General features: G+C 33.1%; 1 protein-coding gene across 2 annotated transcripts in view; it reads left to right on the forward strand.

The window, feature by feature from the left end:
- LOC106462531 (protein turtle-like) overlaps positions 1-12,345 on the forward strand; it is a 262,128-nt gene that overhangs the window by 218,914 nt on the left and 30,869 nt on the right. For both annotated transcript variants that reach the window (XM_022389838.1, XM_022389837.1), the window contains exons 7-9: positions 252-367; positions 2,136-2,289; positions 2,680-2,791. In XM_022389838.1, the coding sequence (XP_022245546.1) occupies positions 252-367; positions 2,136-2,289; positions 2,680-2,791 (382 nt within the window). The remainder of the gene's footprint in view (positions 1-251; positions 368-2,135; positions 2,290-2,679; positions 2,792-12,345) is intronic.

Genomic DNA, 12,345 nt, shown 5'->3' on the forward strand with positions numbered 1-12,345 from the left:
ATTTGTGTGAGATTGTCTTTACAAGGTAATGGAATACTTTAAGATTTGACTTATTTGTGTGAGTATTTTTTTACAAGGTAATTGAATACTTTAAGATTTGACTTCTTTGTGTTAGACTGTCTTTACAAGGTAATGGAATACTTTAAGATTTGACTTCTTTGTGTTAGACTGTCTTTACAAGGTAATGGAATACTTTAAGATTTGACTTATTTATGTGAGATTGTCTTTAAAACGTGCCAATATTTCTACAGATCCTCCAATTTTTACGGTGAAGCCCAGACAGCAGTACCAGCGACGTGTTAACAGTCAGGTGACTATGCCTTGTTATGGTATAGGACAACCGAAACCTGTAATAAAATGGAGGAGGGTGAGTGGTCAGAGTTACCCTATTTTCTTCCGTTACATTTATTAGATAAACTATGTTCAAGAAGGAGTTATTAACAGACTAACAGAATTACTCAGTTTATATAACATTAAACTGCGATGTAAGGCTAAAGTTTCTAGTATTCTCCGTTAATTCTTGGTTTTAGTTCTTCTGGATTCTCTATTAACGAGCACATTAAATAGAATGTTCTTTTTTTAGAGTCTGGAAGTTTTGTGGGTTTAACTCAATTATCACTTAATACCAAACTTAGCATTACTCTTTCAGAAATATGTATGGATTGATAAATCTCCCAAATCACTAAATAAATCGTTTAATTTGGATATAATCATAACGTGATGATCTATCGTATAAAACAATAACAATATAACCAAATTTCCTGTTCAACTTCATTGACATCATGCACATAGTTTCAACTTTCTCCTAAATTCCAAAGATAGGATCATTCACTTGATACTAACGTGATGGTATCATCTTACCTAGCCGTGGGCCACGTGGTCAAAATAAATTGGATCTCTCTGTAAGAGGGTGCTCTACTGATGACAGTCAGCCTTATAGGTAATTAGAGTTTCAAGCCATGGAGAATACAACTGTAATCTGCCACTAGGACGTTAGCTTCACTTGATGATTTCTTAACATATTAAATCTGTTCCAGCATATAGTCTGATAGATATTCCTCTTAATTCAGAGATTTTGCATACCTTCCAAAATCTTTCTTTAGTGAAAAAGTGTTCCATAAGACTTCTTTAGCCTTTGACACTTGAAATATTGGTGTATTTCACTTTAAAAAAGGTTGCGTTGAACACCATTTGCTTTCTGTCCTATTTTTATAATAATTTATAGCATGGCAAAGAATTTCGAATTTCCCGACCTTAGTGTTAATAACGGTGATTTAGCTGTTGTCTTTTGATAGTGCAAAGTCATATTTAATGTAATAAAAAGTTATCTTTATTGTTTATATGATAGATACAGGTACGTTTTTTAAGTATTTCAAACAGCCTTTCTTATCTTCCTAAACTTATGGTTTTCCGTGACTTGCAGAAAACGAGATATTCTGAAGATGTATACATTTTTTGATCCACTACTCTAATCGCTCATATTGGGATTGAAGCAGATTATTCGTTAACTTTTGTAAATCCTCCCGGAACGCTTACTTGTGAAGAGTAATGACTTCACTTTAGTTGACAGTAAAACTATAATGGAAGTTAATCACTGGACGAGTTAAGAACATTAGCTCTTGCTGACACTAGATTAATTCTAACCTGAAATATCTTGATAAACTTCAGAAAATGAGTGATATTAAATTGAATTTATATAGACAAGTAATTAAGAAATGAAAATTTTAAATAAATCTCTATCTCAATAAACGTTTTTAAATAAATATTACTATTAAGTTTACTTTAATTTATATGATGATATTTTTCAAAACTATTATAACTAGTGGTATTTCCAAGTATATACTTAACATGAGTCCTCCTTACTGCAAAGTGACAAAAAAAAGACGTTGCTTTACAAGTGATCGCCCTTGTAATATATCTTGTTAATCTTAAATTATTGCCCATGTAAAATGCTTTTAGTGCAATGCTCGATAAATCTTCTTTAAAGTGAATTTTATTCCTACTTCTGCACTGAGAAGGTCTTCCTTAATGTGAGTTATTTTTCTAGTTCTATATTAACAAAATCTTCCTTAAGATACGGACTGCTATTATCTTCTCCAATTTATTTTAAATCTACCTAAATAAATATTTTGTAGGCGGATGGTAGGAAACTTTCCAAAGACCGCAGTACTCAGCGCTATGGAAACCTAACAATACGGACTCTGCGGAAGGAAGATTATGGTTGTTACGAATGCGTTCTTCAAAATGATGTCGCTACACTTGTCACAAGCACTCTACTTATTGTTGAAGGTAAATCCTGAGCTTTGACATTTTTCTCCTAGATGTCGCTACACTTGTCACATGCACTCTACTTATTGTTGAAGGTAAATCCTGACATTTTTCTCCTATCGGGTATACCTGACACTCAAGCTCGCCAATTCAGACAGATTCGAACATTTCAAAGCACATAATTTAACATATACAGGATTTCCTCTCCTGTAAACTCAAGATTACAGCAGTGAGGTTACTGCTCAATTTCTTTTATTCCTTCTTTCATTGCATAGAAGACAATATTGAAACAAAAACATTTACACTACTATAATTATGAATTAAAATAGCTTCATGGTTCTTATACCTTCACATCATTTATTTATTTACCAGATTTAGTTGTCTTTTAACCCAATATTTCATTTTTTACAGGAACTACCCCGCACGCCCCCACCAATGTCTCCATCAAAACTAGCGCTTTTTCGGCGACATTGAACTGGCTTCCTGCATATGATGGAAATTACCCACAGTCGTACGTAATATGGTCAGTAATGTTTAATCCAGGGTACTTATTATAACTTTCTTTATTATCGTGTAACCAGCTCGCACTGGCATATTTATTTCTTCCTGAAGAAAACATAAGGGTGTAATGTTATGTGTTAATAGTTATATAGGCTATAATTCAAACAGAATTCAAAATTATAGAACTTCAAAAATGATGAAAGATACAACAATGACTTTTGATATATGTATGTATTTTGTATACAGATACAATTTTTACAGTTTTTATATCAAAAGAATGTTTGAAGTTATCTTGTCTTAGGCTTCATTTACCATTCGAGTTTTCTTCACCTTTCAAAAACATATGTTGTACTATTGAATACGTTTGAAATCAATCGCTGTACAGTGGCCAGTTGAAAAGTACAACTTTGAACTGTGTTGTAAGTTGTGTAGAATCCAAGTAGTAAAGAACAATGGTATACTAGAAAGGAATTTTTCACTATTTGATTTGTTTTGCGTTTTATTTTTGTCAACCGTATCCTACAAATGTTGAAACCCCACAAAAATCACTAGGAAGCTGCTCTAAATTTTATCCATAAGTCACCCATAATATTTATAAGTTCGCACCCCGTGTGAACATGACGTTTTTATATTCCACATTCAATATATCCCGATTAAATCGAAATGTCATCTATGATTGTCTCAGCATCCTGAACACCATCAGTATGAAAGCCGATTTTGTTATCCAGTGTTCCTTGCGCTATTCCTTTCATATAAACTAGGTTAGTGACTCTAAATGCTTACAATACGCTACTGTTTGTGTCCTAGTGTAGCCTGAGTAGAGATGATCTTCTCCATGCAGAGGTTCAGTTTCACGTATAACGGACACTTTCTATGTACAGAATGACTAGCCTAGTGTAGCCTGAGTCACTCAGACCTAGTCATTCTGTACATAGAAAGTGTCCGTTATACGTGAAACTGAACCTCTGCATGGAGAAGATCATCTCTACTCAGGCTACACTAGGCTAGTCATTCTGTACATAGAAAGTGTCCGTTATACGTGAAACTGAACCTCTGCATGGAGAAGATCATCTCTGCCATCCTGCACATCCTTGGATACATGTTCTTTTATGTATAGATGTGATTGAAAATAGCTTAAACACTCTTATAACTTCACATTCTTTATTTAAGAGATTGATTTGTATTTTGAGTACAAAATCTGTTTAATTCAATGTTTAATTTTTCATAGGAACAATTCCACACGATCCAGCCAATGTTTATATTAAAACCCGTGCTTTTTCGGCAACATTGAGTTAGCTTCTTGCATACCAAGGAAATTATCCACTGTCTTATGTAGTCCGATCAGTATTGTTACATCTAGAGAACTTTGAAAATTTTATTGTAAATTTACCCGTTACAATATTACCAACTTGTACTGGCGCATCTATTTGTTCTGCTTCAGCTAATACATACTCAGTGCCAGTGTACACCAATATTCTTCAGAGAACTGTGGAAAGCCCAAAGCTAAATCATTTACTTCAGTCTTTTTCTATATCAGCATCTTTCTTTGGACTATATAATCTGTTGGTCGATGTTGAATTGTTGGAGCTTGCACTGTGCGACAGCATAATCAGGTTATTTATTTTCTTTAAGAGCAGGCTAATACAAAATGCTAAGAGAACTGTCAATTCTCACAAAACTTTCTATAAGAATCTACAGAGTAAAAAATATCATTTCCACTACTTTCCACTATTTCAAGTAATCATTTATTTCCTTTTTCCAACCAATACTTTTATGAAAAGTTTCAACATTAATATTCCAGGATAGTGGTTCACACCTTTTTTTTGTTTCAAAAATAAAGGTATCTGGATTTTCACATCCACTTTTTGAACGATGTTTAATGTATATCTATATCATGTAATATGGTTGTGTGCAGGTGTTAATGTTTTCAACATTACTGTGGAATATGTGAGGAGTAAATTCTATTCGATCATTTCGTCCATCACGAAGATATGGACCAAAGATTGACACAGTGTACTTCTCAATAGATACCATCATCATTGATTTGATAAGTTTCTATTTTTTTTTGCAAACTGTAACTTTCTCTTTAGAATTCATAATTGACACAAATGCGAGCCATCTAAAATTAGAATTACAAAATTACCCCTTCTGTTGCACGTGAGCTTTTGGCAACAATTTTCTAATTCCCTTTTACCAAAAACTCCCGTGCTACAGAAAGGGTATATCAGTTCTTGGTGGCTGATATATCCTAATTCAAGATATACAGGAATGATATCAATCATCGAGGCATGACGAACAAAGTGTGTCTTTTTTTTCTTAACAGCAAAAGTTTTTTTTCCAAACCCAGAAGTGTATACCAAAATTTGTTGGACATTGCCGTACAGAGTTTGACTAGAAGAAACCTAATACACGCTCGTAAAGTTATTCCACGAGTATTTCTATAAGACAAAACCCTTGGAAACCAATCATGAAACCAAGACTTAGTCAGTCCGCTTAGACTAGAGTATTCACCATCAGTTAACTTGTGCAACTTATAAAAGTCTAATCCATGAGTATTCATCATCAGTTAACTTGTGCAACTTATAAAGTCTAATCCATGAGTATTCACCATCAGTTAACTTGTGTAACTTATAAAGTGTAATCCATGAGTATTCACCATCAGTTAACTTGTGTAACTTATAACAGTCTAATCCATGAGTATTCACCATCAGTTAACTTGTGTAACTTATAACAGTCTAATCCATGAGTATTCACCATCAGTTAACTTGTGTAACTTATAACAGTCTAATCCATGAGTATTCACCATCAGTTGACTTGTGTAACTTATAACCATCTGATTGTTTGCTGATATTCTTGTTCAGTCATATTAATTTGGAGAGAGAATTGGATGATATTTCAATTATACATCTGTCACTAACAATAGTTGAAAACAAATTGCTTTTTGTCCACGATATCTGTAGTACTGCTCAGATGAAACTGACTGCAGAAAACACATAAAGGATCTAAGATAAACCACGTTACAAAGAATATATAAAGATACCGAAATCGACAGACAGGTTGAAAAGGCTAACAACAGTCAGCAGAAAAACATCTTAAAACAGAGTAATAGTAAAGTTTCAAATACAATTTATCTTGCCTATCACTTTAAACTCAGAAATGTTTCACGAATTCTGAAAAAAGAAACATTTTCATCTCCTACACCTTAACGATCGCCTTAAACAAATATTTCCTGAAGTTCCCGTTGTCTCCTTTCTAAAAAGCAGAACTCTAAAAGATATCTTTCTTCACACAAAAGTGAATTACATCCAACCATTAAATGGTTGATATCTATGCAATAAAGCTCGTTGTCAAACCTACAACTTCATCAAAATTACTGACTCATTTTCTGACAAGCACAACCAAAAAAAAACTTTAATATATTTAAAAAAATCACTTGCGGAACACAAAACACCATTTACCTTAAACAATGAAAAAATACAATAATCAGTATATAGGACATACACAAACAGCTCTTAGAAAAGGTTTCAACTTACATAAATTTTCTATTAACAACACAAAATAACTCCTTGTTGCTCAACACTTTAACCAACCCAGTCATTACATTAACGACGATGTTACTCTCATCGACATTGAAACGTAATTCAAAACTAAAGCTGATAGAATAACCCAAGAGTTGGTGGTGGGTGGTGATGACAAGCTGACTTCCATCTAGTCTTTCACTGCTAAATTAGGGACGGTTAGCGCAGATAGCCGTCGTGTAGCTTTGCACGAAATTCATAACAAAGAAAGCAAATTGTACCGGAAATGAAACACACTTACAAGAGTACATGAAAACATATATTAAACATTTCTTGGAAAACCAGATGACTTCCATGACATAAGGTCCACCTTTCGAAAGCGCTAGAGTTATAGTGATTTTATCATTTTGAATGAAGACTTATTGAACCTATGAGTTTTTCTGATAATCATGAATGTAGTACCGTACTGTTACTGATTCATTTTTTCAAGTATCACAAGATAGCAGCGGCCATACTTAGTTTTTGTGGGTATAAATTACGTAACTTACTAACTGTATTTATCATACATGCACATATACAAATGAAACACTTCAATACAGGAAAAATTTAAAGATGGTCAGAAATGATTTCAAATGAATTTCAATACTAAATAAGTTACTCTTTACTTCTTTGTAATATACAGAATATATTTCATCGTAAAACAATTGTAATTAAATTCTAATTACATTACTAGCAAACTTAAATACATTTTGATAATCTTAAACTTAAAAGGAAAAATAACAATCAATTAGTCGTATACAGTAAACATCAAATCATCACAAAATATTTAAAAAGTAACTGAAATGGAGCAGAGAGTAAAGCCCACAAAAAACTGGCTACAGAATCCAGGACAGAACATGTTCATAGAATGATTGGTAGAACAACAATTCAGTTGTTGACATCACAGTCTTTCTGAAAATGTTGCTGTTCTCAGTTTACCACTGTTCGTTAGCAGACGTTTTAAAGCTAATTGGATTAGGGCTTGGTGGACCACCTATAGCTCGTGAGCCCCTGTGCACTGCATAGCTTGCACACCCTATATGGTCGCCACGGTCACAAGAATAAGTTGAGTACATTGCATACATATAACACACTGGAAACTTTGTCATATATAACAGATGTTTGTGATTCTTTTTCAAGTAGTGCAACGACAAGCTGGGAACGTTTCGCAAACATAACATATTTGTCATGTAAAACACATACTTGTGTTAATTCTTCAAGTGGCAACCTGAATACGTATCGGATACTTAATACATCGTGCATACCTAGGTTTATTCTTCCTAAATGCTACAACAACAATCTGAGTACGTTTCTGACACATAACACATTTGTCATTTATTACAGATACTAGGGCACGTTCTTCCAGTTGTATAACAAGAAGTTGAGTATGTTTCAGACATAATACGTTTGTCGCCCATAGGGACTTTATACACATGGAAATATATAAATTATGTTCTACAGATATACTCTTCGTTAGCTCCTTTAGGTGAAAAACTTCCACAGTAAATATTTAGTTTTTGTTTGTCACTTGTAAACAAAATACCCTTAAGATTTAGCCAAAAACATAATTAAAGTTGTGCATATAACTCCAGTCTACGCTTTCATGAATTAATCAAAAATATCCCAAGCCTAACATCTTAGCCTTAACGATGAGCATTCGCCAGAAACGTATTGAAAACAATACTGTAATAGGTTCTTTTTAGTGAATCATTGTTATTGTTTTTTTCTGGTGTTACTATATTTCCATGCCTTGCGGTATTCCTATCATAAATGTATCTGGTCAATATTATTAGATGTGTTAATCATTGTAGCAATTTTTATTTTATACAATTAATTATTTTTAAGCACTTCTGTGGAGATCTTTTTCTGAGAAAAGTAATTATGATAATTTAGTTCGGTTAAGACTGTTTTCTAGTTAGTATAAAGTTAGAACAAAGTTCATCTAATCCATTGAAGTTTAGGTCGTTGTGCTTAACAGAACTAATTATGTTACTGAGCTTTAGTGAAAGGTTGTTGTCCTCGTTTCTAATCGAGTTTTTCTCATCCAGTTGGTGACTCGATTGCGTGTTTCCGTAATGTTCTATTCGTGTTGTAATTTCAACGTTATGTTAGAATATATGTGTAGACTACATGTTTACGACATGTTTGATAAAAAAAAAGAGTAAACAAAAATTCTATCAAAAATTTCTGGAGATACAAGTGAAAAATTGTGTTAACGTTATTCCTAAACACCATACTTAATAAAAGTAGAGAGAAAAGAAACTTATTGACTTTTGTTTTACTTCTATTTAATATAGTTTACCATTTAATTTACATTGCAAGTTGGCACCACTTTATTTTTCTTTGTTTATGTTATTTTCTAATACATATCACATCTAATTATTTTATATAAAATAATTTATCAGAATGCTGAGGTTACCAACATGTGAACCATATTAGGTTTTTAAACGATTCAGCTATATAACACCATTGAAAGACCATCGTGGCCTGTTGGTTAGCGTCTCCAGACTGTGAATCCAATGATTCATGGTTCGAGTCCCGTTGCTGCAAAAACTCACTTCACACTTTAAAGTCGTGGATGATGCGTTATAAGAATAAAGTTCTAATACTACTATTTGGTCATTAAAGAGCAGCCCAGAAGATGAAAGTAGGTGCTATTGATTAACTGCGTTCCTACTAGTCTATCAGTTAAAAAATAGACACTGCTACGTTCTAATACTACTATTTGGTCATTAAAGAGCAGCCCAGAAGATGAAAGTAGGTGCTATTGATTAACTGCGTTCCTACTAGTCTATCAGTTAAAAAATAGACACTGCTATGCACATATAGATTTTATGTAACTCTGCGCGAAAACCTAATAAAATAAGAAAACCCAAAGGTTGAAAAAATACAGCGAAACAAAACCCGAAATGTTACACATAAACCAAATATATACACTAGTAGTCTAAAAGTATTGTCTTATTGGATAGTCTGCAAAAACTGAAAAAAAAAGTTGTACACAAGAAACAGAAAAAAAAAACATCACTCTGTCTAAAGTAACGCACAGTTTTATCTTTACTCTCTAACTGTATAGTCCAGAAACAAAATTTCTTACTCAGCTGGTAAGATCTCATACTGCGTACAGTTATCGATCGTCAATCTGAATAAACTTCATGTGTTCAATTATTGTACTGTAGCGTATACTAGATCTTGAGAAGTCATTTCAGTTATTACATCTGGTAAGATCTCATACTGCGAACAGTTATCGATCGTCAATCTGAATAAACTTCATGTGTTCAATTATTGTACTGTAGCATATACTAGATCTTGAGAAGTCATTTCAGTTATTACATTCATATTTACGTTTATTAAACGCTTATTCTTAGTTAAGCACAAAGCTACACAATGGGCTATCTGTGCTCTTCCCACCGCGAGTATCGAAACCCGACTTATAGCAGTGTAAGTCCTCAGACATACCGCTGTGCCACTGGGGGACATTTATATCTACCTAGGTCCTAAATAATGTGTAACGCCAAATAATAATGAAAGTGAATGGTATTATTCTACAAAGATTAATTCTATGCTACATATACTATAAAGCATTATAAACATCAAAGGAAAACTTGCTGTTTGATCTTTTTTTATAGCAGCCAGCACAGGACAGAGATGAGCAAATGTTTATTATTTACCTATAAACGTTGTATGTGGAGTTTTAAAATTAACAAACCTGATACAGAAAACTGTGCAATCATAATATCTAACTGTAATGTTTAAATCATTAACTGGTTGTCAAGAGTAACTTTGTTTGACATTCACAGACTACTAAAAATCTAAATTAAATCGTTAAGCGTGTATTAATCAAGAATAGAAAACAATCATACTTGTGTCGCTAAGTGTTAGTTTTGTGTGAAAACGTCTTATTGTTACTAAGCAAAAACTACAATAATATGAAAAACATATTTCATTATATCATGAGGTTCGAAAACGTTGTTAGGTAGTTAGTTGACCTGTAGCTGATGAAGAGCTAGAATAAGAAATATGTTTTATTATTTAGAGCTATAAAATCTTTTCAACGTTATACTTGCTGCAGTCAGTAATATTTCATGATTTTCTGTTCCACAAATTTCTTAAGAAAATCCTTACACAGTGATTTTAGAAAACTTTTTTTTCGTAATAAATATGTTCTTATTTTAATAATGGAAAATATATCTCTTGGTATAGCTCACATGGAAGAACTAATCAATAAGTGGCACGACAACCACAGTCGATATAATGTCGTGGTGGAACGGCGCTTGTAACACTATTACATTTTAACATTTTTAGCCTATTATAAGTAGCGTAATACCACCGAAAATTGCTCGTCTTGGGAATGGTAGGTAATAGCCCTTTTCGACGTAAGTTATTCAAACACTGACATCATAAAGACGTATTTAGATTGGCTATTTAGAATCTCCAAAATGGAGAAATCTCTTAGAGCTAATAGCACTAGAAAACAAAGGAGTATGAATCAACTTGACGAACCATGAACATCCAAAAAAAGACCATCAATAGGTCGTAACCTAGCCTTGGTAAACAGAGTATGTTTTTTTTTTTTGTAACATATAAGAATCCATGAACTCAAAATTCGGTAACAACAGTACGCAACATAATCAAGAAGAATCCTCAACTTGCAAAACAGCCTAAGTCACGTGAACACACATAAGATGCTTCCACAACACATCCATTCAACTTCCAAATACTTCAAGCAACTCGGAAAATGAAACAGGTTTTCATGCTATTACATGAGAAAACATAATGACCAAGTTTGATTTCTGTGTAATTGGACTGTTGAAACGGTCGCTACGAAACCTTCGCCCTCGTGTAATAATCGATTATGAAAAGGCAGTGGAGAAGGGTGATGTACTTCGGACACGATAACCTCATTTTATTACACTGCAGGGTTATGGTTAATATGCACGGTCGTCAGAAAGAGTATGACCAGATGTGGCGAAATGAACTATAACGACATGGTGAGGCTTCATAGTCATTTTAAATAACGCACTCAACCTCCACATCTAACGCTTAGGAACTCTTTGTATTAGGTGGAATACTTACACAAAAAATGTACAATATATAAAGAATATATATATGTGTTGATATTGTTTCAATAAAGACATTTGTGGTAGATACTTTTCTTGAAGCATCTTACACTTCAAATTACTACTCATATATAGATCTCAGACATGCATATTCTAAGCTAATTGGATCACGTCTGCAATACGAATTTAATATCAGTCACGATGGTGTTTGAGTTTAAAGCTTAATAGGTGTTGTTAGCAAAACATTTATTCAGAAATACCGGCTGTATCATTTAGGAAAGGTGAGTATTTGTTAGCATCAAATTATAAAAAGAAATATTTTATCAGCTATTTTGAGCGTTTTATCACCTTTGCAACTTATCGAGGTTGACAAATAAAACGTTTTCATTCCAAAAGTATTCATAGTTTGAGTCACCGTATTCAAACTTTTATTAATCAACATTATGCACAAGAGCTTACCAGGTCAATCAGCAGCGGAACCCATAATTCCAGGAATTAGGCTCAAATGAACAAAGAAATGTTAATATTTAGTTAATGGGGCTTTGTCTCTCTTTAAAAGTTTCCACGAAACGACCCTGTTGAAGAATTCCAATAAAGTGTTAAGAGAAATAGCCATCGTAAACGCCAGGTCTATGGATCTTTCGAAGTAATAATTGCTACAATTATTTACATACAGATACAGAATTTGTATTGTTAAGTTGCTCTTGTGGATAAACAATGCTTGTTGTTTAGTGTAACTTTCGGCTGAGCTTCAGACATCTTTAAAAGACTTGCCATGTCAAGCACGTTACGTTTATTCATGTAAGAACTAGTTGTTTGTCAACAAAGTTTGAATTAAACTTCCTTGAGAAGTGCCTATTTATAAACTATAAGGCGTGTAGTACTCCGCAGATTTGCAGGTCTCTATTTTTATATATCTATACCTTGAAGTACGTCAGTAACTAAATATTTTATTATTATTT

This window comes from Limulus polyphemus, unplaced genomic scaffold (genome assembly GCF_000517525.1).
Source record: "Limulus polyphemus unplaced genomic scaffold, Limulus_polyphemus-2.1.2 Scaffold1191, whole genome shotgun sequence".
NCBI classification, from domain to species: Eukaryota; Metazoa; Arthropoda; class Merostomata; order Xiphosura; family Limulidae; genus Limulus; species Limulus polyphemus.